The sequence below is a fragment of the Castor canadensis genome, chromosome 10, assembly GCF_047511655.1.
Source record: "Castor canadensis chromosome 10, mCasCan1.hap1v2, whole genome shotgun sequence".
In the NCBI taxonomy this organism is placed as follows: Eukaryota; Metazoa; Chordata; class Mammalia; order Rodentia; family Castoridae; genus Castor; species Castor canadensis.
The window spans coordinates 142,147,478-142,174,814 of NC_133395.1; the positions used below are offsets into that span (position 1 = coordinate 142,147,478).

At 41.3% G+C, this 27,337-nt stretch overlaps 1 protein-coding gene across 10 annotated transcripts in view; it reads left to right on the top strand.

Annotated features, from left to right (window-relative positions):
• Positions 1–27,337, top strand: part of Atg7 (autophagy related 7) — a 238,161-nt gene that overhangs the window by 38,342 nt on the left and 172,482 nt on the right. For 9 of the 10 annotated variants that reach the window (XR_012436383.1, XR_012436385.1, XR_012436384.1 and 6 more), the window contains 5 exons: positions 15,036–15,124; positions 16,616–16,737; positions 20,295–20,385; positions 21,149–21,293; positions 24,852–25,010. Coding sequence is in view for 4 of the 10 variants with exons in the window: in XM_074044433.1 (XP_073900534.1) it covers positions 15,036–15,124; positions 16,616–16,737; positions 20,295–20,385; positions 21,149–21,293; positions 24,852–25,010 (606 nt within the window). In the remaining 6 variants the exon portion in view is untranslated. Of the gene's footprint in view, positions 1–3,811; positions 3,831–15,035; positions 15,125–16,615; positions 16,738–20,294; positions 20,386–21,148; positions 21,294–24,851; positions 25,011–27,337 lie in introns of those variants that run through there. The other variant, XR_012436387.1, reaches the window with a different exon arrangement.

Below are 27,337 nucleotides of genomic sequence, written 5' to 3' on the forward strand. Positions count from 1 at the left end.
GTCATTAGCCTGAAACTAGGACATCTTTGTTTGGGACTGGAGATCAAACCCAGGGTCCCGTTAATGTTCTATTACTGAGCACAACCCTAGCCACTATGTCTCCCCCCTTTTTTTTTGAACTCAGGGCCTCATGTTTGCTAGGCAGCACTCTATGACTTGAGCCACTCTACCAGCCTCCATGTCCTTTTAAACATATTTTAAATCAACCACATTAGCATTTTCTTTTTCAGAGAACCCTTTTTTAAGGTGAGGAATGAGGATTTAATTTTTATTAAAATTCTCTCTTTCTCCAAGTGCTACCAGAACTGTAGCTCAATCAGTAACAGTAATATCAAACCATTAATAACTGAAATTCCAGTGTGGTGTGAGGTCAAAGTATGACAGCAGTCAGGATTGTTTGAAAGCAACCATAGGTCAGGTCAAGTGTGGTAAATACATGGTCCTCCCCCCACAGTGCCATGCTACCAAAAACGGTAACAATGTGCCAAACACTGCAAACCTTGCAAGGGACTTTCACAAATTTGAAAACTTTTTTTTTTATTTTCTGTGAAATAGGTGTTATAGCATCTGCATTTTCTGTTTGAGGAAAATGAGACTGAAAGTCACCATGGTCAAATGGTCTGATTCCAAAGCACCCTATATTCTACCGTTCCATTTCCTCACTGCTCTGCCTGACCTTGAGAATTCAAAGTAAATCTGAATTTGACACCCAGCATTGCCACTTGGTGTCTCTGTGACCTTGGGGAAACTGCATAACCTTTCTGCACCTTCTTTTTCCTGTTGAGTGGTGGCAGTACAACTTCCTTACATGGTTTTGTGAGTGTTAAACATGATGGTGTAAATGAAATGCCCAGTGCATAGCATATGCTCTACGTGCATCTACTTCTTTTCTTCCCCAACAGCAGCATGTTTTGAGAAACTGAACAATTCTCTGGGTCTCCTTTGAATTGCTCTTTGGTGTTCTCTGAGAACAGCTGCCTGCCAAGGTCAGGTCCATCACCCTTCACTTAGTTAGAGGCCTATTCCTTAGTTAGGGTAATGGCTCAAGAAAGGCTGGAATTCCTTAGCATATGTGAGCACCTCCTAGGGGCCAGAAATTGAGAGCTGCAGTTATATGTGTTCTCATAGAACTGAAGGTCTTCTAGGGCAGATGAAATGCTGTCTTGTGGAAAATTAAGTACAAATTGCAGTAATGGAAAAGAAGGGCCTAAAAAATGGTATGCTCATACTTCAGCTGTTTGTCTGAGTCCTCTTATTCTAGATAGGACCACCAGAAGTCATGTCCATTGAAGGCCTCCTTACAGTTGTTACAGCCTTCAGCCTGTGTTCCTGAATGCTCCCATCCATCCCCCACATGCTGCTCACATGCATTTGCTAACACTTGATTGTGTCACTTCCTCTTTTTTTTTTTTCATTTTTCTTTTATTATTCATATGTGCATACAAGGCTTGGTTTATTTCTCCCCCCTGCCCCCACCCCCTCCCTTACCACCCACTCCACCCCCTCCCGCTCCCCCCCTCAATACCCCGCAGAAACTATTTTGCCCTTATCTCTAATTTTGTTGTAGAGAGAGTATAAGCAATAATAGGAAGGAACAAGGGGTTTTGCTGGTTGAGATAAGGATAGCTATACAGGGCATTGACTCACATTGATTTCCTGTGCGTGGGTGTTACCTTCTAGGTTAATTCTTTTTAATCTAACCTTTTCTCTAGTTCCTGGTCCCCTTTTCCTATTGGCCTCAGTTGCTTTAAGGTATCTGCTTTAGTTTCTCTGCATTAAGGGCAACAAATGCTAGCTAGTTTTTTAGGTGTCTTACCTAGCCTCACCCCTCCCTTGTGTGCTCTCGCTTTTATCATGTGCTCATAGTCCAATCCCCTTGTTGTGTTTGCCCTTGATCTAATGTCCACATATGAGGGAGAACATACGATTTTTGGTCTTTTGAGCCAGGCTAACCTCACTCAGAATGATGTTCTCCAATTCCATCCATTTACCAGCGAATGATAACATTTCGTTCTTCTTCATGGCTGCATAAAATTCCATTGTGTATAGATACCACATTTTCTTAATCCATTCGTCAGTGCTGGGGCATCTTGGCTGTTTCCATAACTTGGCTATTGTGAATAGTGCCGCAATAAACATGGATGTGCAGGTGCCTCTGGAGTAACAGTCTTTTGGGTATATCCCCAAGAGTGGTATTGCTGAATCAAATGGTAGATCGATGTCCAGCTTTTTAAGTAGCCTCCAAATTTTTTTCCAGAGTGGTTGTACTAGTCTGCATTCCCACCAACAGTGTAAGAGGGTTCCTTTTTCCCCGCATCCTCGCCAACACCTGTTGTTGGTGGTGTTGCTGATGATGGCTATTCTAACAGGGGTGAGGTGGAATCTTAGTGTGGTTTTAATTTGCATTTCCTTTATTGCTAGAGATGGTGAGCATTTTTTCATGTGTTTTCTGGCCATTTGAATTTCTTCTTTTGAGAAAGTTCTGTTTAGTTCACCTGCCCATTTCTTTATTGGTTCATTAGTTTTGGGAGAATTTAGTTTTTTAAGTTCCCTGTATATTCTGGTTATCAGTCCTTTGTCTGATGTATAGTTGGCAAATATTTTCTCCCACTCTGTGGGTGTTCTCTTCAGTTTTGTCACTTCCTCTTGAAACCCTTCTAGGATTCCTGTGGACTTTAGGGTAAAGTTGAAATTACTTATCTTGGTGTTCAAGGCCTCTTTAAATGGAGCTCTGCTAGTCATTGTAACTCCTGATACTCACCAAGATGTAGCCTATGCTCTTGACTATAGCTCTGCCCTCCACATGTCACCTGCTTCCCTGCCTCTCTGCCCTCAGACATGCCTGTCCCTCTGTCTCCTATCTGTCACTGGCTGTGGTTCCCCTACCTTTCTGATTCATCCTACTATGAAGCACCAGCTAACTCATTGTACTGTTTCATCTTTTTCTTCTGGGGTCTGGCTGCAGCCTCCCTACTACACTGATGGGCTCTAAGGTAATTGTTGGTTTGCTCAGCTGCCTGCTTGGATCCTTGGCCAAACAATGAGCTCCTTTTAGCACAGCAGCTGTGTTTCGCCCTTCTCTGAATCCTCCACACATAGAATGCCAGACACTGGAGAGCGCAATGTGAGGTTTAGAGGGCGGGGAGACAGTCTTCTGGGGAAATCACAGAAGTCTTTTGGGGAAACTAGGGCTTCAGCAGAACCTCATGTAAATGATTTCTGTGAAACCTAGGTGTCCCTTGAAGGCATCCTTGCTTTTACTGACTTGGCCTAGTTCTCACTCTTGAGCATAATTCCAGCTTCTCCTTGGTGTTCCTTGAATCATGGTGTTTCCTTGAAGGTTTTCACTTTCTTCTTCCAATAACAGGCTTCCTTTTCAGTATGAACTCTCATGGTTGTGCTCTGGCTTTGTGTTCTGTTCTATTTTTCACCTCCTCCTGGTTTGTTCTCTCTCTCTTCCCCCTCCCCCATCTCCCAGCATGGGGAATGGAAACAAGGGCCTTGCATATGCTTGGCAAGAGGTCTGCTGAGCTGCATCCCAGACCCTACCTTCCCTCTCGCCAACACTTTGATCCTCCAGAGGTCACTGTTCCTCCTGAGCCTTGTGCCTGCACATCAAAGATGGGGAAATACTGGAATTCTTCTAGGTTTCTCTCCTGGGTGATCTCATTGCACCCATGACTCCAGTAACCACTTCCTGACATGTGACACTTAACTGCCACCAGCCTGAAACTCCCACGGGTCCTCCCAGACCACTTTATCAAACCACCGACTTGCCTGCTTCAGCACTTCACATTTTACACATAGTGAGCACAGGATCTTCACCCAAGGTTGGTGGTCTTGGAATCACACTGCTTCTGTTCAGTCTGAGGAGTCAGAAATTTGACCTCTAGAGTTTTTGCTGCTCCTTGTTACCCTCTTATCCTACGGATCTCATGTCTTGAACTCCCTCCATCCGCTGCCTTTGCACGTCTCTGCCACCACGTCAAGCTAAGCTACCATTGTCGTTCATCTGCATCACTGCAGTAGCTTGTAGACGGGCCTCCTGTCCCTCCCACACCATGTGATCCCCACATGATGTGATCATTGGCAGAATACTTCATTCCTGAAATGAAACACCTGAAGGTATTTGCTGTATGGTAGGAATAGGAACTGAATACTATGGCATACAAGGCTGAATGGTCTGGCCTCTGTGGGGATCTACTCTCAGGTCAGTCCATGTTCCTGCACACGGCTTTTATATATGTCTTTTGCCTGGAACACTCTTCTTTCTTCCTTCTCTTCTGTTTGCCCCTGCCATACACGTTCCCTTTGTATTATTGAGTGTTTCTCTTCACAATTAAGCTTTTATCAGTATTTTCTCAAGAAACCTTCCCTTCCTTCTATAAAAAGTTTTTTTCCTCCTATGACTCCTGTTATAGACTCCGCTTTGTGGACCTTTGTAGTATTGGTTTAGTGCAGTTGCCAATTTCTGTTTTCTTGGGTGATAGTTTTGATTAATATCTTTTCCTCCCTTTTAAATGTAAGCTCCACTAGGGCCAGTAACCTCTGTTCGATTTCCTACCATTGCATCTGCATCCATAGTGTGGTGTCTGTGTGTAAAACACGATGAAGAATGAATTCAGACAAGAGTGAGTTGTTGGGAGGACTGGATCTCCATATGGGAAGCTCCAGGTCAGTGCGTGATACACATTAAGCCTTCAGGAAGTAGCAGCAGCTCTTCATATGGCTTATTATGCGTGCTCTCCTTAACTTGAGCAATATGTTCTGATTAAGGCCGTGCAGTTTACACAGACTTTACCACGTTGTCATCTGTACACCTGATGTTTATGTCTAGTGAGTCACAAAGGTGGTTAGTGATCAGAAAGGAGACAATGAAGAGGAGGTATGTGATCTGCAAGGTAATTCAGGTTCATAGTTTATGATGGATGGTGCAGATACATAATCTCTCTGAGAATTTGGTGGAAGCAATTGTTCCTCACTGCAGAAAAGTACACATGTGGACACAGCTCTACATCTAATATCATGTGAGCCCTGAGACCGATCCACGGATCCTTTTTGAGTCCTGGCTTGGAGGAAGATGAAGGGAAAGACAGGAGAGAATGGAGCCTGTGAGATTGCCCACATCAGGAAGGTAGGGCCATCTGTGTTCCAGGCTGAAATGGGTCCCTTGTGTCTGGAGGTACTGTTGATTCATGTGTGGAGACTTGGCTGGCTAGGAAGAAGCAGGTCTCTGCCCCTGAAGAGGGTACACTGCTAGCTAGTCCCTGCAGCCCCAGCTTCCCTGCTCTGCACTCTGACCAGCACAGAGCTGGTCACTCATGTTTCATTGCTAATCCTCACAATACCTGGTAAGGTGAATAGTGTCCCCATTTTGCAGAAGAGGAGAATGGATAAGAGATTAGGGGATGGAAGCCTTTTGGCTGTGAGCTGAACAGGAAAAGAAGCTGCCTTCTCCCAGCTCCTAGCATGGTGTAGTAGAGGAGAAAGTCAGACCCCAGTTCCCACTTCAGGTTAATGAGATAGCGATCCCTCTGAGCCTCTGTTCCCTCATCCTGGACAAGAGTGTCCTAATAACACACTTCTTCATGGGTGGCTGTGAGAATTGAGAGATGATGGAACAGGCATCACATGTAGTGATTGTTTCTACTGTATCTTCTTACAATAAATTGGCTAGAGTACATTTTCATCTCTTTTTTTCTTTCTTTTGGTGGTAATGGGGTTTGAACTCAGGTTCTCACACTTGCTAGGCAGGCACTCAGCCATTCCTTCAGCCTTTTTTTTTTTTCCTGCAGATTACATTTTCCAAGAAAACCTTTATTTGGATTAACTCCAGTTTTCAGCTACTCCATAAAAATGAAATTGTGAGGCCCTGAGTCATATAGCCAACTCTGCCTTTACCAAAGGCAAACTTTCTTGCTTTTTTTTTCTTTTTGGTTTTCAAAAAACTTGAAGAAATTAGGAATGGCCCACCTGCCAAAGAAGCTGCTGCTGAGGCTAGCAGGGTTGGTGGTTCATCCCCAGCCCCAAACATTCAGGAAGGTTTACCAGCTTGCAGATGGTTGCTGGATTTAAACCAAAGCTCATTGGCAGGTACACCTGTGATTACTTTTCTCCCGGTTCTTGGATGATGTGTGATAATGTAATTGCTTAATGCCTTACTGCTTTGACTGTGATTTATACTTAAAATTACCTGTGACATCATGACTCACACATCTCTGAATGCATATACTTCCCAAGAAACTTTCACAAAATAATACTTTCCTTTATTCTGTTTCATATGTACATGTATATCTCCATACATATGTATGTGCATATAAACATACACAGTCTCTCTCTCTCTCTGTCTCTCTCTTTCTGTGTGTGTGTGTGTGTGTGTGTGTGTGTGTGTGTGTGTGTGGTGCTGGGGGTGGAACCCAGGACCTGTGCAGGCTAGGCAAGTGCTCTACCCTGAGCCACATGCCAGCCCCAGCTTCATTTTTTTTTTTTGAACAATTGTAATTGTGATCTCCTAAATGATTTGAGACATAAATAGCTTCTCTCCTATAGTTTGAGAAGTGCTATCAGACCAATGTTGATCTTTTTACAAATAAGGGAAAATAAATGAACTGTACTAGGTATGGTTCCATTTATTATTCTGTTTCCAGCTGCATCTCTCCATTTGTAAAATCTCAAAGTTCTCCAGCTGTCGCTTTAAGTTTTGGGACTTTTTTGAAGTAAATTTTTTGCATCTGTCTTTGTAATCTTTTTCTGTGCATTTTTTTAAACTAAGGTTAACTATAGTCTGCTTAATTATAGTATTTTAGTGTAATAATATTACATTCTACATCCTTTTTGCTGGGTGCCTGATGGTGTCTCATAATTCTTCATTTCTAGGAGTTTCTTATTGTAAAGCAGGCATTCTGTTGTTTGAGCCACACCTCCAGTCCATTTTGCTCTGATTATTTTGGAGATGGGGTCTCATGAACTATTTGCTCAGGCTGGCCTCCAACCGTGATCTTCCTGATCTCAACCTCCTAAATAGTTAGGATTACAGGCACGAGACACTGGTGCCAGCTATTAGGAGCTTCTTTGAGCCTGAAATTCTTCCTCTCCCCAACTTACCTCCTGAATTTCGAGTTATTTCCATAGAAGACATTGCTAGATAAAGAACTTCTGCATTAAAGAGTTTGGACACTTGTAGGTTTATAACCAGCGGTGTGCTAGTCAGTTAAAAACTGGCTCTTGGGGAGGGGTCAAGCTGATTTCGTGATGCCAGCATTCTCACTGTCCCGTAGAATTCAGAATTGAGAAGAGAGAAAAGCGACTGACTGACTCGTAATAACTCTGCCCCCCAAACCTGCCAGTTTCTCTCTTGCTAACTGCGTGCCCTCGCCAACTCCAGATGTTGGAGTTTTACTCATTTGACAGGTTGAAAATGGGCCCGTTTTAAGTTGTTATTGTCACTTACTGCTCACTGTGGCACTGCACTGCAATATAACCTTCTAGGCCAGTTCTTGGAATTATGGTAAAAACAGCCCATCATACTATCCCCTGCCAGACTTCAGGAAAGCTTGCTTAACTCCCTCTTTCTTCAGAGCAAGTATTGAAGAATAGATGTTTGGAAATGTTTGTGATTTCAACAAGGTTAGCCTTCACATCTGGGGCTGTAACACTGTGGGCAAGGGCGGTAGCAAAGGAGCAGAAACTGATGTGCTATGAGTTGGGCTCTTTCTTCACTTAGTGAACTCTTTGCATTTTGGCAGCTGGCTATGACCTTAAGATGTACTCAAGATTTGAATTCCCTCCCCTCCATATTGTTTCTGGATGATACTGGGATTTGAATGCAGGGCCTTGTGCTTGCTAGGAAGGTGCTCTAGCCCTGCCCCCAGCCCTTTTTTCCTTCAGAAAGGGTCTGAAGGACCCTTTTTCCCTTGTTTTTCAGATAGGATCTTGCACTTTTGTCTGGCCAGCCTCAGATTGTGATCCTCCTACTTCTGCCTCCTGAGTAGCTAAGATTGCAGGTATGTACCACCTATGCCAGACCCCAAATACTCTTAAAGCATGTAATCGCTTCTGTTCATTTCCTGTTACATCAAGTGTTTGGGTCATAAAGACAGCCATTTACTAGATGACTGTGTTTTATGGAATGATTGTGGAAAATTTTCCAGCGAAAATGGTCAGTGTGACAATTTTGCCCTTTTTTCTCTGTCAGTTCTGTATCTCCGTGAACTGTAGCCAAATTGTGACTGCAGCATTTCACTGAATTGTATGCTCTCAGCCAATTAGAAAGGAATACTTATTACATAAATGTTCACAACAGCATTATTTCAGTTATGTGTTGTCCTTTCTGGTGATTTGTACTATGAAAGGAAGGGATTTGTCCAACTTCACACAATTAATTTGTGACAAAGCCGGTTCTAGAACCCAGAACTCCTTGCCACTGTTTATTTCTAAATCCATTAAGAATAAATTCTGTTTAAATAAATCCTATCTATTTCCTACAGTGACTGAGGTTCTGGAGTTAGTTCCTAAAGCACGTAAAGATTTTGGACTTTCTAGCCAGGTGCAGTGGCTCATGCCTGTTGGAGAATTGCAGTTCAAGGCTAGCCTGGGCAAATAGTTTGCAAGACCCCATCTCCAAAATAACCAGAGCAAATGGACTAGAGCTGTGGCTCAAGTGGTAGAGTGCCTGCTTTGCAAGTGCAAAGTCCAAACAACAACAACAACCCTAAAAGCAAAAAGGGCTGGATGTGTGGCTCAAGTGGTAGAGCACTGCCTAGCAAGCATGAGGCCCTCACTTCAAATCCCAGTACTGAAAAAAAAAAAAAAAATCCCAGCAATTTTGGAGTCACTTTTGAATCATCAAAGAAAGATCAAGTGATGCTTTGCCTAGTGTCAAATGGATTCTGTCATTTCTTACGTGATGCTTGCTGTTTGCACCCCTGTGTGCCTCATCTGGGTAGGAGAGCTCCCTTTGAGCATTTTCAAGCTGACCTCCCTTTGTGGGTAAGTGATAGATTTTCCTCTTGAGCAGATTGTTCCTGCTCTGTATAGCTTATCTTAGGGCAGGCTGTTCTAAGAAACTTACATATGTTCATTTCTACTCAAAGAGAGATTTCGTATTACATCCTTACCCCCTTATCTTTGTACCGTCAGTAATGCACTCATTCTTTGAAACTAGGCATCCACGTGTTACGTCTGATAAAATATTCCAATTTGTGCAATGTAAATGTCATTTAGCCCCTAATTATATATTTGTGAGTAATAAAACTTAGATCCAGAGAATATCTGCAATCTAAACCATATTCCCTTCTTTTCTTTGTCAATTACAAAAAAAAAAAAAAAAAAAAAAGATAACCTTGAAGCTTGATGCTAAAGATGGATAACTGATAACTGTTTGGTGATGGATTGAACTGAATAGAGGTCAGTGAGACTACTGCAACAGAATGTATTTATTTTGTGGTTAAAGTTACCATTTTTTGGGCTGTCAGAGTGGGTCAAGTGGGTCTAGTCCTAGGCTAGTGGTAGTGCCTAGTAAGTGTGAGGTCCTGAGTTAAAATCCCAATACTACCACACTTTTTAAAAAGTTACTATTTGTTGAGTGATGGCCTTATTCTCAGCCTCAGCTAAATGTAGGTGAGAATTATCTGATGGACCAAAAAAAATTTTTTTTAGACTTCTTAGCATCTTTATTTTTATTTTTTTTTATTGTTTTATTATTCATATGTGCGTACAAGGCTTGGGTCATTTCTCCCCCCTACCCCCACCCCCTCCCTTACCACCCACTCCACCCCCTCTCTCTCCCCCACACCCCCTCAATACCCAGCAGAAACTATTTTGCCTTTATCTCTAATTTTGTTGTAGAGAGAGTATAAGCAATAACAGGAAGGAACAAGGGTTTTTGCTGGTTGAGATAAGGATAGCTATACAGGGCATTGACTCACATTAATTTCCTGTGCGTGGGTGTTACCTTCTAGGTTAATTCTTTTTGATCTAACCTTTTTTCTAGTTCCTAGTCCCCTTTTCCTATTGGCCTCAGTTGCTTTTAAGGTATCTGCTTTAGTTTCTCTGCGTTAAGGGCAACAAACGCTAGCTACTTTTTTAGGTGTCTTACCTATCCTCACCCCTCCCTTGTGTGCTCTCGCTTTTCATGTGCTCAAAGTCCAATCCCCTTGTTGTGTTTGCCCTTGTTCTAATTGGACCAAAAAATTTAAGACACAAAGTTAAGTCAATTACCAAAGATCTCATGAAAGTGATTCAGGTCACATTTGAGAATTGAAACTCAACATCTCTATAGGAATGGCATTTTCTGGATTGATACTGCCTACGTTCTTCCTAAATAACCCATTAAGTAGCTTTTAGATGCATTGTGGACTGAACTTTAATGGGATCTGTGTTGTTCTGTGACCTAGATGCAATTTTTTTTCTCTTTAATGTTCAAAGTTCCTGTGAGTCTGGGACTGAAAGGAATCCTTTGAGACAAACAGTTCAATCCTTTAATTCTGTAGATGAGTAAGGAATTTCCCCCAGGTCTTAAAGTCAGCTCCTGCAGAACTAGCACACCTGTTGACTTCCAACCAGTACCTCTTTCATTGCATCAGGCCCACTGCATTAGCATAAGCTGTTCCAGTATCACAGAAGTAGGGATGTCATTTTCCGCCTTCTCCTTTTCTGGATGAATAAAGAATTATAAATGCAGCTGGGTGTGGTGGAGCACACCTATCATCTGAGCACTCTGGAAGCTGAGGTGGGAGGACCATGAGTTTGAGGTTAGCATAGGCTACATTGTGAGACCCTATCTTTAAAAAAAAAGTTGTAAATGCTTTTGATGAAGTCAAAATCGATGATGGCTTAGTACCTTTGGTTTGTCTGGCAGATGCCATTTCTCTTGGCTGCCAGAGAAGAACAGAATAAAAAGGTGTCCTAGTGGAAGAGTGGCAAATGGTGGTGGCCATCTGGATCAAAAGAGCTTCATGAAGACAACTGCATAGTTTAGAGGAAATCCTGGGCTGGCCCTGGGCTGGGCGCTCATTCTCAAGAGTTCTGCTTGTTATAGGAAGCCCTCCTTTAGGCTGTGTTCATTCCCACCCATGAGAATCTCAGTGTTAAAATGACATTAAAGGAACAGCTTGTCCTGTTGAGGAAGGACAGAGGGAAAGGAAAGGAACTTGCAGGATGCTGTGCCACCGTTTTGTGTGTAAGACATCATCTTTCCCCTTCTAGCTGTCTTCAGTCTTGGGGGCAGAGGGTATCCCATATATGGGGCCTGGAGAAGCTGAGTGGTTCTGTCATCTATCAACAAATGTATTCTTAGCATTGGCTACTGAACTAGCTACTAGGGATGGAAACATTACAGATACCGTTCCTGTCCTCACAGCTTCCAGACCTGTAAGACACAGAGAAGGCATCCTGTGTTTCTCCACCCTCAAGTGCTTTTTTCTTCATGCTTTAATTTTTCTAAAATCAGGAATTTCTTCTCATTTTTGTGTATATTTAATGTGGTGGTGTTTCCTCCTTTTAGTTGAAACAATTTGAAAGTGTGTTATAATATATTGTGTCTTTGAATCAAGAAAACACAGTGGGGATTGGAAGTGTGGCTCATGCAGTACAGCACCTGCTTTGTAAGCACAAAGACCTGAGTTCAAACTCCAGTCCCACCAAAGAAAGAAAATATGAATGGATGGATGGATGGAAGGAAGGAAGGAAGGAAAGGAGGGAGGGAGGGAAAGAGGGACAGAGGGAGGGAGGAAAGGAGGAAGGAAGGAAGAGAGGAAATAAAACACAGTGGTCCAACAAATAATCAGTTATAGTAAGGTGGAAAAAAGGGCACAATGAACCCTATTTAAAGCAAATGCTCATTTTCTCCTTGGACTCTAGGGGGCTGGTGCTGAAATGACAGTGTACATTAGAATCCCCTAGGGGGTGTGCTCTGAACACACAGGTGCTGATACTCAGAGATGTATGAGATCAGAATGGGGGAATGTGTGCAAATTCAGTGAACTCTGGGCAATTATGGTTCAGGTAGTCTGGGGGAGTCCCTACTTTGAGAAACTGCTGCAGACATTAAGCAGGGGTTTTTGGCCTGGCTGTATGTTATTGTCACGTGAAATCTTTTACAACTAATGATGTAGCTCGGTAGTAGAGCATTTGCTTAGCATGCGCAAAGCCCTGGTTTCTATTCCCAACATAAAAGACAGAAAGAGAGAGAGAAGAAAACCCAAACACTCAAGCCAGACCCCAGCCTTAGTAATGAGGCCCCCTGGAGGTAAGTTCAGGGGGAAGCAGTTTCAAAAGCTCCCTAGGTGGGGCCCAAGCACATTCACATTAGAGAACACAGCTGTAGAGGAGTGAGGCGGTCTGGGAGGGGAGCTGAAATTCTGCATTTCCCACATGCTCCCTGGGGATGCTGATGCTGCTGGTGCATAGACCCCATTTTGAGGAGTGTGGAGAGCCATAGGGTTTTTGAGTTAATGAGAAATAGCCCCAGAGATTTTATCTGATAAGACAATTTACAATAGTAAAATTCTGTTTCTGAGATTTATTGAAAACAGATGAAGTCTACTACTAAACAATCCTCCAACAGGAAAGAGAAAAAAGTTTTGTACATCACTACAATGGAATGCCATTCAGCCACAACTAATGATGATTGTAGAACAACATTTATTGACATGGAAGAGAGTTTATAATATAATAAGAATATAAGGCAATATTTATACCATGATTCCATTTTTGTTTAAAAATTGTAATAAAACATTTATCCAAAGAGTGAAGTTATGGATGGTTATATACAAAGATATTAATTGTTCTATTAACCACTGTTAACATGGGGGGTGTTATGGGTATTTATTTATTTTAGTCTGAATATTGCTTAAGCTCCTACTTTGTGGCTGACACTGTACTGAGCATTGTGGAAAATAAATGAAAGTGTCTGGGATTCTATCCTTACAGAGCTAACTGGATCTAGATTAAACAAAAACATATCAGCCATGTTTGCATTTAACTCACACTATACTTATAAAGGAAACGTGGGTGAATTTTTGGGTTTCTGCCAGACATTCCCACCTCCCCATCCTCCCGGCCAATCCCTCCCTCTTCCTATTGTCCATCTTTGCATCATTCAACAACCATTCACTAAATACCTTCTGTATGTCTATGGACTGATCGCAGAAAGATGAAAAAAGTTCTCCCTCTTCTCTGCACACTCACCGTCTTCTTTTTTCTTTAAAAATTAAACTTTTATTATGGAATAATTTTAGATACATAGATTGTTGCAAAGACCCAGAGAGTTCCCATACATCCTCACGGAGTTGTAATTTTCTTCCATGTTGTCACTTTCCACTACCATGGTGCATTTGTCCAGACTAATACTGTTAACTCCACACTATATTCAGATTTGACCAGGTTTTCAGTGACATCACCTTTCTGTTCTAGAGCTCCCTCCAGAATGCCACATTGCATTTTGTTGTCCTGTTGCCTTAGTCTCCCTGAGTCTGCAATGGTTTCTCGGACTTTGTTTTTGATGACCTTAACAGTTTTGAGGAGGACTGGTTAGTTATGTTGTAGAATGTCCCCTGGTTGGGATTTGGCTGTGTTTCATATGATTAGACTATAGAAGGAAGGCAAAGAACCCTCGTCATCATATCCTACCAGGATACCTGATGCCCTCATGGCACACTTGGAGAGGTTAAACTCCAGGGAACATAATATTTGCCAGGTTTCTTCACCGAAAAACTGCTAATTTTTCTTTGGAAGGTAGTGCCTAGGTTCAGTCACTCTGAGGGAGAGGAAGGATTTAACTCCTGTCCTGAAGAGCACAGTATTGTTTGAAAGCTTGAAGCATATCCCTTTACCATTATTCATTTATTTTGTTGCTTATTTGTGTGGGCTTACAGATTTTTTTCCAGTGCTGGGAACTGAACCCAGGGCCTCACATGTGCTAGGGAATGGGTTCTACCATTGGGGCCATGGATTGTTATTGACTTATAACCAGACACCATGTTATTTATTGCTTAGATGGCGTCAGCCTTGGCTGTCAAAGTTCTTTTTGCTGGCTTCTGTGTCCTCCTGACATGCTTTCATCCTTTTGCTTCTTGAGCATTTCCTTATTTTCTGGTCTTATAAGATGTTCTAAGCTCATTTTGTTTTTCCCACATCAGCCCTAGAGTTAGCCATGTATCCAAGGAGCTCTAATTCCTTTTGTTGAAGAATTACACTTAGAAATCAAGATCTGGTTCTGGGTGTTCATTGTCTGTTGAGAAGGAGACAGAAAAGTATGCTGTCTTACATATAATATAAAGCTCTGCCAAAGCAAGAGGACAGAGTGACACTATTTACTGAAGAAGTCCTCCCTGAAGGAATCGTGTTTGAAGTTGAGTGGTTTCCAGGTAGAGGCCAGACAAGGAAATGGCAGGGGAAAGGGGTGAGAAGAAATATTTGTTAACCAGGTCAGGGCATCTGACTCTTTAATTTGAACTTAACTAATGGATTAGAGTGGCACTGGCCCTCCTCTGATTCTTCTCATCACGTATACATGAGCCATTTTCACAGCCCATGTTTCTCCAAGGATGATTTCCTCTTGTAAACCCTGACAGTGAACTGCCTCCCTCTGGCCCTTCCAATCTTTCTCCTCTCTGCAAGGCCCCTTGCAGAGATGCAGGGAAGAACGTGGCAGTTCCTGACATCAACAAATTCTGTAGTCTAGCCTATAATTATAGCTACTTGGGAGGCAGAGAATCATGGTCCAAGATGCCTTGGCACAAAGCAAAACTCTACTCTCAAAAATAAGCAATGCAAAAAGGGCTGACAGAGTGGTTCAAGAAGTAGAACACCTGCTCTGGGTTCAAACCCCAGTACCAAAAATAAATTTAAAAAATAATCTATAGTCTAGAGTGAGATCCTGTAGGATTTTTCTCTTCTCTTTAGCCCTCTACCAAGTGTCTAATTTTTAATGCTTTGCAGAACAGTACTAAAAAATGACAGTGAAGGATTAGCAATGTCTGTATTAATGAAAATGACATGATACATGATTTTTAGAAAGTCTTTTCTGTTCACAGATAACAGTTGGTGTATATGATCCCTGTAACTTAGCCCAGTACCCTGGATGGCCTTTGAGGAATTTTTTGGTCCTAACAGCCCACAGATGGTATTTACAAGAGTGTGTCTGTCTGTCTGTCTGTCTTTGTTTGTTTTTGTCAAGGAGTCTGCCTGTTTTTATATCTTTCTTCCCAAATGTGCTTTTGCCATTACTGGCATGATAATCAGAAAATATGAATACATCAGTTCTGATTCTTCCACCACTGGTAAGCTGTTACACAACTCTGCTAAGGAGCTGCAGCCTGTGATATTACACTAAAGATATTTTAAATGTGGTAAGGCGGGTGGCCTGTGCATTCCCTAGTCCTCCCTTCGGAGGCCTGGGCTGCTTTCAGAGAGGATTTTCCTGTTGCTACCATCTTCCTTTTCTCCCCTGACCCTAAAATAATTAAAACAAGGACTTTACAAGAACAATTTTCATTTGAAAAGATGCTCAACATCATTAAGTAGTCTTTAAGGAAAATAACATTAAAACCACCTGAGATACTACCATTTACCCACCAAATAGACCTAACCAAGGTGGCCATCCCAAGTGTAGGTGAAAATGTGGAGCAATTGGAACTCTGGAAAGCTGCTGTAGAAGTGCTTGGCAGGAGCTGCCAAAGCTAAAAGTACCTGCAGCTTAGCAATTTCACTCCTAGTGCATTACGCACAGTGATGCAGATGTAGATGCAAGTAGAGCACAAAGACAGACGGGTCTAGCAGCATCACTCTTAGTACTCCCCAAGCTGGGAATAAGCCCATGTCCTTCAATGATGAACTATACAAAGAGTTGTAGAGTGCTTCTTACAATGGGATGCTCAGCCACATCGAATCTGCACAGACTCCTGGTACACAGGTCAGCATGGGTGGGTTTCCAGAACATAAGTTCACTGATTCCATTTAGGTAAAGTTCAAAAGTGCAAACCACTTTGAGGACATAGAAGGTAGAGTGCGGGTTACTTTTAGAGGGTGTGGGAAGCAACAAGTGAAGGTGTGGTGTAAACTCCTTTATATGTAGGTATTTTGTACATTTACTTAAATAAAAATGTTTGGTTCAAAATACAAAGATAGAATAAATTACATATTGCCACCTGGGGACTGGTTATGTTGCTCATTCAGGTGGTTCAGTGTTAGTACAAATGGGTCTCTGAACCACAAGCTGCAAGTGTGAAGGTCATGAGTGAGTGGGGAGGAAGAGGGCCAGAAGAACTCGTGTCTTTAGAGGTTTTTTTTAATGCCTTGGGAGAACTTCTTCCCTGCATGTAAAAGTGTCATTTGTCAGAATTATTTCTCTGCAATGTAATTACTACATAAAATTCACCTAGAAAGAAATCATAACCAATTCAGTATCCAGCCTCTAAAACAATTGGACAGAGGACACCAGTATGAATATGTTCAAAATCTCATGAAGGTTAGGCCAGCTACCAAGGGTGTTGGAAAGGAGTGAGGACAATGCACTGAATTCTCTGGAGCTGGTGTTTGGAAGCACTTATGTGAGCTCTTTCTTTTCCTTCCTTAACAAAAATAAAATAAATACCCATCCGGGTTGTGATGACAGGAGGGGCAGCTTCCAGTCTGTTGAAGTCCTCTGCTTCCGTGATCGTACCGTGCAGGGGGCCAGAGGCACTGCCCACAGCATCGTCTTCGAAGTGAGGCTTCCAGAAATGGCGTTCAGCCCAGGTAATTTGCCAGGTTTGAGAATGCATGTAGTTAGCATCTATCAGAAACCAAATTGGGTTTACTGTCTTTTCATTGCCTCACAATTGCAGGAGAGGGAGGACATCTGCTACCTGACTGCCAGGGTAAACACCTGCTTAGAACAGAGGGCATGCTCTGCTGTTCAGCCTGGACAAAGGTGGACTGCATCTTTTGCAGTGTTCTTGGTCTTGAGGATATTTCCCCTAGCTCTCATTTTTACTTTTGCTTAACATAAAATCTTTATTCCTATTCCTTCCTAAAGGAAGCATAAGATATTAATGCACTTACATATTTATTTGTTGTACACTTAAAGTTATGTGTGACCCTGTTTTCATAGTAAACCAGTCAGTTCCTGGGACTGGATGGCAGGGTTCTTCGTAAGATATACCCATAATCCTAGGAACTCCTTCCACATTTAATCTCTTCCTTTGATCCTTATATGACAGGTGTGAGCTCTTATCCCGTTTTATAAATTAGCAAACTGAGGCCAAGAGATATTTTATATATAGAGAGAGGGATGTATGTGTATGTGTATGTAACACGCACACACACATTTTTATATTTTACACAGGTAAACTACATACTCAGGTTGTGGTGAAATAAGGATAATAATCCCTAAGTCATGGAATCTGTATGCTGTGTAAAAACCTGAGCACAGCACCTAGCATTAAACATTATGGTGTCTAATATCATAATGCTAATTCCTATCTCACTGTCTATACAAGCACGGTGCATTCGTCTTTCCAAAATAATCCCTCCTGCTTGTGTGACTTAATGCCTTGCAGAGAACCATCACAAACTGTTTGTTCCTCACAACACCTCCACTGTTCGAAAGCACATTTCTTATTTCTTTCTTTAATCCATGGATGTGCCTTAAATTTGTGTGTGTGTGTGTGTGTATAGATGTTAGAGGAACCTCATGTCTTCTCTAAAGTGCAGAAGACAAAAGGATTCAGAATTGACTTAGGTGACATTTTGTCAGTGACTCTTGCCTTGATATCTTTAATAGATGCCTTGCAAAGATGGACAGAATCCCCTGCATGGTCAAAGGAGGAAGCTGTTTGCGTTTTAGTTCAGAACCTTAAGAAATCTGTTGCCTTTCTGCTGTCTTTAGATTTGCATTTGATTTGGCACCCTCTTCTGGCACATTCTAAAACAGCTTCCATGCCGTGGTAGATGCTGGGTGTTTGTTTTACTTAACCACAGCTTAAAGACAGTGTAGGCGATGAGGTGAGACTTAACTAAAAAGTGAAATGTGGCTCATCTCTGTCCCTGGGGGCCACCATGCATCTTTTGAAAGTCCCCCACTTATCCTGCCTACCATCCTGCATGGAGGGCCCTTTCTCTCCATTTCTATAAGAAAGTGGCCGACTTGCTCTTTATTCCCTTCTCTTTGTTGTGGCTCATGCCTGGTGCTGCTGCTACTCAACCCCAGGAATAACTAATTCATACTAAAATATGTACTAGGAGATCTGAACTCTTTTTTTCCCCAGAAAAAGAATTCTGGTGACTTGAATCTCTGTAAGAACTCAAAGATATATTTCAGTTTTAATTTTTCATAGTATTTTTTAAAATCCCCCTCCCCCTCCCAAGTGCCTGAGTTAAAAATGGGGAGGCAGGTTTGTTTGCTTCTTGCTGTGAATGATACCCTGGCCTAATGGGGGACCAAGTAGTTTTCAAAGATAATTGGTCTGGTTTCCCCTTGGTCATACTATCCCAGAGGCAAAGATGTATAAAGGAAATCAGTACCTTCTAGGATCCATAATGCCATACTATTTTATTCTATTTTTGGCAGTATTGGAATTTGAACTCAGGACCTCACACTTGTTAGTCAGATACTCTACCACATGAGCCACACAGCCCTTTTTGCTTTAGGTTCTTTTTCAGATAGGGTCTTACTTTTTGCCTGGGACTGTCATCCTTCTTCCTGTGGCCTTCTGGGGTGTCAGGTGACTGTCACCATGCCCAACTTGTTTTGTTGAGATGAGGTTTCACTAACTTTTTGACCAGGCTAGCCTCAAATTACTGTCCTCCCCATCTTCACCTCCCACGTAACTGGGATTACAGATGTGAGCCCAGTGTGCCCTGTCTATTTTAAAAATAACAAAAACTCAAAAGTTTTCCAAGGAAAGGAAAACAGAGGTGCTAATAGAAATTAAAATTAGAGGAATGTCCAAAGAAGACCAGTGCATAATTAGAAGCAATTTGAATTAGAAGAAATTTGTATTCCTTCAGAAACCCCCCCTCCCCGCTGCTTTTCTTTCAGTGTAGAGAACCCATGACCTTGCATGTGCTCGATGTACACTCCACTACTGAGCTGCACCCTCAGCCCCCAGAGCCTTTACTTAAGGCGTATACTGGAGTGATGCTGGAAGTGCAGCTGAGACTGGGTGAATTCCTGCTTAAGAGTCAACGCTTTACTATGAACAGCAGTGATTCTCTGAGAAAGTGAAAGCAACAGAGATACTAGTAGGACGTGTACAGAGCTGGCCGCCCCCCACTAGTGAGATTTACAAGGCTGTGCTTCTACCCAGGAAATTGAGGCTTCCTTACTGCACAGCTATGGCAGGAGTGTTCTATAATGGAACTGAGGCTTGTAAGAAAAGGTTGCAACAATGGAATAGGGTGGCATTTCCCTGTGTGAGATTTTAATTGGCATTTTAGAGTTATGGAGGGAGATAGAGAAAGCCATGCATGCTTGAGAAACACAAAACCAACTCAGATGAAGTAGTTTCTTTACTGCAGGCCTCTCAGAGCTTTCCTGGCCCTCATGTGTGGTGTGAACATACAGGTTTGGGTGGTATTAGCGGCTAATATGGGAATATGGAGCATTTCCAGGTCTGTTTAGCATTAAATAGGGCACACTTTGGGAACTGCTGGGGTTGGAGTTACAGAGGCTTTCATAGTAGGGGTTAAAAGAGGGCAGAGGAGAAGAGTTAAATCAGGGAAGGGGAAATTCTGAATGAATAAGAGGGACAATCATGTTGAACTGTGATCTATCTGCATGCAGGTGCACAATGAAATTTGGGAGTTGGGCAGAGGGACATGGTAATATAGATAAGAGAAAGGACATACTAGACTTAGGTTCAAATCCTAGTAGGAATGCCAGTGGAAGGTGGGCTGAGTTACATCTGTTTGTCTTGCTTAGGTTGAGCCCCTTCTTCTGGGTTCTACACACCTTGAGTATGACTGCCTTTTTTGATCAACTTCTAGTAATGGTGGAAGTAAAGGCACCTTTGGCCAGGGTGAAGGGCTATTTCTGAAAGCCCCTGTGCAGGAAGACTGCTTGCATCTGATGGTCTGTACATAGAATTCCTAGTAGCTGAGGAAGATGGGGAGGCAGCTGTGGCTAGTAGATGGTAATTCAGGCCTTCCAACCTCTTTAAGAAAGAAGTGAACTAAAAGCTTATTGATGCATGGGCCATTGTGAATATTGGACTTTTTAAAGAAAGTTTGCTGCTTGCTTTGCTTTTTTTTTTTTTTTCCCTACCTCCTTTATTAAACCATTTTGTTGTTCTTTGTTTGATTTTTGCCTTAAGATTGCCCTAAAGCAGTCGGATGGGAAAAGAACCAAAAAGGAGGCATGGGACCAAGGATGGTGAACCTCAGTGAATGTATGGATCCTAAAAGGTATGCACCTTCTGTATGCTTTGTCTTCCAGGGGGTTTCTTATAACCAACACGCACACTAGGTTGTGTCAGACCAAGGCTGCATTGCAGAGTTCAGTTCAAGGGATGCCATTCATATTGATGAGCGCCGTTCTGCCCTTTGCCCTCAACTGCTTAATTTATGTTTGGATGTGAGAATTAATGTAATGATGGATATCCTGCAGACACAAGTTTATCTGTCCTAGACATTCTAAATTTTGTTCTTGCTTCAAGCTCAGACTCTCAGGCATGCACACCTTACTACCTTTTAGTTCTTTATTTATGTGTGGCCTTTTAGCTTTGGCCTTCACTGAAGGACATTATAAGAAATATTTCTTGGGAACATTATTATGCTTAAGAGTGAATAAGCATGCTCTTTATTAAGGAGATATGGAAGAAATTTCTGTTTTCAACACTTGAAGAACTTTTGAGCAGTTGGTGTGTTTTTATTCATGGACACGAGAGCCCATAAACAGTCATGCTGCCCTTTTCACCTTGGCTGTAAGGAGCTTAGTATCTTATTTGTGGCCCACCAGTAGCAATTGCAGAGAACCACAATGACGTGCATTCTGTATGGCAACCTTTTCTCTTCCCCATTTATCCTCAAGCTTCATCTCATTTTATCTCTGATTCTAATTTCCTAATTATTTATATCTTGTTTTCTCCCAAAGCTAGTTTACCTTTTAGAACAAGATTAAGACACAAATTAATAACTTGGCTGAATACATAAATCTCTCATTGTCCAGGTTAGCTGAGTCATCAGTGGATCTGAATCTGAAACTCATGTGTTGGAGATTGGTCCCTACCTTGGACTTGGACAAGGTTGTGTCTGTCAAATGCCTTCTGCTGGGAGCTGGTACCTTGGGTTGTAATGTGGCTAGGACACTGATGGTAAGTTTTTGGGGCCACACAGTAGATAACCTTTCAAGCTGTGGCTTCTTTTGTTTATACTACCTGATTGTTTTCCCTCTCCCAGATTTCCCACTTCTCCCTCCCTTCCTTTTTTTCTTCTTTCAGTATCTTTAATTATAAAAGGAAAACATGCTGTTATTATAAGATAGAAACAGAAAGTCTTCCTGTGCCTTCCTCCCACATCCCATTTCCCAGAATTAAGCAAACTTCATAGATTAGTACATAGCATATCTTTCCCAGATGTAATTCTAGGTATATATAAATTCACAATTTGCTGTTATTTATCTATTTATTTATATTTGCAAAAAACTTGATCATAGCATATGATCTGTAAATTTTTAATTTTTAACTTAATGGAAAAATAATTGTGACTACTTTTCTGTTTTCATACTAAGTGTATATGGTGTTTTGTTGTATGACTATGTCCTTACTTTATACTTTATTTTCCACTTTTTTCTATTAAAGAATATTAAAATGTTGGTTGGAAGTTAAAAATGTTGGTTGGAGGAGGGCTTGTTGAAATGAACATTCTTTTACTTGTATCTTTTGATATCCATGGAATTATTTCTTCAGGAAAAAGTTCTAGAATTTTTATGTTATTTATATATATATTTTAAACTAAATTACCTTCCAAAAATGTTATTCCAGTCTATCCTCTTAAAAACATGTGAGAGACAGTTACTTTCCATACCCTTAGCAAAATTGGATAGTATCAACTATTTTAAGTCTTTGGTAATCCAGGCAATAAAAAGTAAAAATCTTATATTTTAATTTAAATTTGTTTAACTCAGGATGGTCATCCCTTATTTCTTTTTTTAAGTTTTATTTCTTCTATTCATGTTCTTTGTGTTGTGTTTCTTTTATGGATATTAACTATTTTTCTGTAATGTATAAATATTTTTTTTTCAGTTTATTCAAGGTACTTTTACGCATATGGAATTTCTTTGTATTTATGTCATTAAATTTGTAGTCTTTTCTCTTATGGTTTTCAGAAAAAGTTTTGTTCTTATTGTTAGCTCGTCATCAATATGGAATTTATTTTTGTTTTATGATGAGAGGTAAAGGTCCAAGTTCTTTTCCACAAAATGTATAGTCAGTTATTTTAATGCATTTATTCAATAAGCGCAGTCTTAATTTTGCCACCTTTACCAAATGCCAAATCCCCTTGCATACCTAAAAATCTCTTCACAAATTCTCTGTTTCACCCGTTGATCCTTTGTTGCCACTCTCTGTTTTAATTGAAATGACGTTGAGATTATAGATAAGTTAGAAAGGATCGATCTTTTCACAGTGTTCATTCTTAGTTCCAGGAGTGAGGCATAGTTGTACTTCATCTATAACAACGTCCCTTTAGCATTGTAAACATTTCTTGTATCATTAAAATGATGCCTGTAAGCATCATTTGTTTCTTTTTGAGACAGGGTCTCTCAGTAGTCTAGGCTGGCCTCAAACTCAAGATCTTTCTGCCATAGCCCTCTGAGCACTGGGACTACAGGCATAGATCACACTAGAGGCCCAACTATATAGGACCTTATTAATGACCATAGACATACCTTCTTATATGATGACACATTTAATCATGTCTCACATTTACTGAGACATTCCTCTAGTGTTTGCCATTACCATTTCCAGGTTTTTACAATTATAAATTATGATACAAAGAATATCTTTGTGATTGTATCTTTGTCATGTTTTGGATTATTTCCTAGGATACATTGCTAGAAGTAGGTCAAAGAATGTGGACATTTTTAAGATTCTAGAAATATTTTGCCAAATTATGTGTAAAAAAAATGATACCAGTTTAGTGCTTTCAGGCAGTAAAATGGTTTTCTCTGTAGGACATCCTCACAAGCACTGAGTATTGTAATTTTCTCTAATCTTTGCAGATTAGCCCTTTAAGATGAGTAGCATTCCAGGAAGCCAGAAGCTAAGTGTGAAATTCTGTCTCCATGTGACTAGCCTGTGGCATGTGTGCAGTCTATCTGACCTCCTTCCCACTGCCCAGCACGTCCCCAGACTGCCTTCCCCACTGTCTACTCTGGGATGCAAAAATACTTATGAAATAAATATTTCCAAACCAAGCCCAAGGGAATTTTTAATTGGTTCACATACTTACTCCCCTCTATGGTAGATTGCTTAGCTGCTGAAACTGGGTGGGTAAACCAAAAGTTACCAATGGCCTTCAAAATAAACAGGCTCCTCACTTCCAATCCTGGAAATGAATAATGGGTCTTCAGTGTCTCCTTGAAAACATCAGTCTAATTGAGTCTTAAATTCCTAAGTTAAAGATACTGAATTAAGAGAGAGAGAGAGAGAGAGAGAGAGCAGTTTTAGCTCTGTAGCCAGGCATAACAGGACTTCTCTTCAAATCATTATGCAGTATCTCTTGGTATCCATGAGGCATTGGTTCCAGGATCTGCATGGATGCCAAAATCCAAGGATGCTCCATTCCTTTACTTAAAATGGCCTACTGTTTGCATAGAACTTACACATATCCTTCCATATATCTTAAATAATCCCTGAATTACTTAGAATCCCTAATACAATGTAAATGCTATGTAAATAGTTATTTTACTATAATTTAGGGAATAATGACAAGAAAAAATGTCTGTACATACTCAGTACAGACCCAATATTTTTTTTCCATCCACAGTTAGTTGAATGTATAGATTCAGAACCTGCAAATACAGAGAGGGAGACCTGTAGTTACTTGTGTTGTGCTACAATACACCCCTCCCACCCCCCCACCCCCCCCTAGAAAAGCAGGCATCTTCATTTGGGTGTATCTGTGGAATTTTCATAATTCCTACCATACCTACATGTGTGATTATAGACAAGTCATTTATCTTTTCTATCCTTCAGTTTTCATGTCTGTAAAACATAGTGGGTACACTATGGATTTTAGCCATCCATCCAACTTTAAAATTGTGTGGTTTTATAAAACCTTACAGGAGGTAAAATCAAAGCCTATGACATCATGAAAACAACTCATCCCCAAGAAGGCTTTTCCATCTTGGAGAAATACAAAATATTCTACATGATTATACAGTGGTAAATGACTTATAAATCATTTTTCTGAATAGTTAATTGAGGCCTTAAGTAAGCCTCAAGAGGAACGCTTATTTATACTTCATTATTCATTAAGGGAAATCAAGGAATTTAAGGGGCTCTTGCTAATCTTTTAGGCAAGCACTCTACCACTGAGCTACCTTCCCAGCCCTTCTTGCTAATCTTTTAAAAACAGCAACATACAGAGTTCTCTGGAGATTCACTTCTGAATCTTTCTCTGATGCTACCATCAAAAATAATGAATTATTATTTAGACCCACTCTGACATTTCTTAGTCTCATTGCTGCAGGAAACCAGGCACTGGGCATATAATTATTTTGTCTTTTAAAGGAAGCTGACATTCTGAAGGTTCGTATCTTTTCAGGTTTCCAAGCTGCTCAATAACAAAAATCCTTTCTAGAGATTTCAAGAGAGAGGCCCTGTGAAATGTTCATTAGAAGCACATCATGATTTCCTGTCTCCACACAGGGTTGGGGCGTCAGACATGTCACATTTGTGGACAATGCCAAGATCTCTTACTCCAATCCCGTGAGGCAACCTCTCTATGAATTTGAAGATTGTCTAGGAGGTGGTAAGCCCAAGGCCCTGGCAGCAGCAGACCGGCTCCAGAAAATATTCCCCGGAGTGGTATGTTGATGGTTTTTCCTGTATCTGTGAATGCTTAAGTGTTGGGGAATGAAGCTTTGTGGTGACAGACAATCAGACATCTGTCACTTCCTACCAGATACTCAATGTGACCAAGCCCTGATTCCTCAAGTCAGTGATAGGGATTAAAAAATACCACAAGGGATGGGGGTGTAGCTCAGGGGTAGAGCACTTGCCTAGCATGTATGAAACCCTGGGTTCTATCCCCAGCAGTAAAAAAGAAAACAAAAATAACAACAAAACCCTCTTGTATAGTCTAATGAAAATGAAGATTGTATGAACAAGTATTTTTGGAGGAATGTGTATTTCTATATCTTGCCTGATTCTAAAGGGATTTATGGTGGTTCACATGAAGGTTATTACTTTTCCTTTATCAGCAAACTACTCACTAGTTACTTAGTACAGGTTTATGGAATGAAATTGAATGCCAATCTCCGTGTAGAGGAAAGGTTGGGTAGAAGTTGAATATTTTGCTCTAGCACCTTCATATTTTTTAGCTGCACCATTTACTTCAGAAACACCAGACAGGAAGAGACAAGCCATTGACTCCATTTAATTCAAAATCCTGAGGGGTTTGTTTTTTTTTGTTTTGTTTTGTTTTGTTTGAGATTACCATAAAGGAGACTCTACATCGTGAATGCTTAATCAGGTATCTAACAGAAGTCAGACTAGGTATCTTTGAAGCATCTACTTATAATTCTAGAAGAGGCTTTCAGCTGTAGCCTTCCTGAAGTTTCTCCCTTTAGATATTCAGTATTGATTCATCTATTTCAGAAGTCTTTGCTGCAGAAGCAATTTTAACAGCTTTGTTCATTTCACCGGTACCCATGAGGGATGGCATTTATTGAATTTAACTCAGTAGTATTGATTGATTACCTATTATGTAGCCAGGTATGTACTGGATGCCAAAAGAAATAGAATAAGCCTGCCATTGTGGAGATGTATTAGTTAGGTCTCTGTTGTCACAGTATTAAAGATCACACAATCCCCAAATCTTAGTGGCATACAGTTACACCCTGGAAGATTTACTTTGTGCTCATCGGTGTTCAGGTTAGTTATGGTTCAGCTGCTGGGCTGGGCTGGACTCAGCATTTCATGTCAGCTTTTAGTCTGCTTTCTAATGTGATTGTTTCAAAATAGGCTAAAGAGCCATAGCCACCTGGGCCTTGCTGTTCTGATGGCAGAAGGTGGAAGCCCAAAGGAGTTGACGGTTCTCATGCCTGTTTAAGTCTCAGCTCAACCACATCACAGTACATCAGTGCCTTCCCTTCCCATTGCCAGAGCAAGTCACAGGGCCAACCCCAAGGCCAGTGGGGTTTGTCAGTATACTCTGCCTTCCTACTGGGAGGAAGTCATATGGAACAGGGCATGGATTTGTAATTCCACTAGAGGAAGGAAGGGCATAATTGGGGGGGAAAATCCAGTCTGGAGAGTAGCAACTCCATTAGGGCCACTCCATGTGATTTTGAATCTAAGCTGTACCACTTAGTAGTAGCCTGAATTTTTGCTTATGCAAGTCCTAGCCTTTGTTCATGGCCCAGTGCAATTCCCTCTGTCTGTTCAGTTATTTTATTACTCATTTTTCAGATATTTGTTTAAGGCCTACTGTGTCCTAGGGGCAAGGAAACTAGATGGACTTAACTCCTCCTCCCCCCATGGAGCTTATAGTCTGGTGGGAAAGATAGTCATTAGCAAATAATTTCGCAGATGTTTATAATCAGTGCGTGAAGCATGAGCTTAGTTCCATGACCATGTGTAACACAGATAGGCCTGAGCTAGACTGAGGGTGGGTGAACAGAGGAAAGGAAAGTCTTTGTCCCAGCGTGTCACCTAGAGGCACTTTAAGGCCCATGCCAAGCCAACAGAGCCTAGGTTGATGTTCATGGTCTTGCTGAGCTAGGGAAGTAGTTAAGAGCTCATTGCAGACAGGTGGCTGGAACTTGCTAGACAGAATGCCAGACATGAGAGAGATGTGTAGAGAGGAAACTGCCTGGCAGTTTTTGAGCCTTTGACCAAACAGTAAACTGCACATGCTCAGAGCATGGCTTTATAAAGCTGGGCAAAACCCCCCAGAGAGCTGCGAGTAAAGTCAGATTCCAGTGCTCACCCAGGGCTGGGAGCCGTTGGAGTTCCAACCATCCAGGGTAGAGAGCCCTCATTGAGGACTTGAGTCTGTAAGTGACAGCCCAGATAGGCTGGAGAACAAAAGATAAAATTAAAACCGGAAAGCTCCCAGAAGAAAGCTGCTCAGTGGTCTTGTGATAGGCAAAGATTTCTTAGCACCCATTAAAGACTGACCACATCAACAA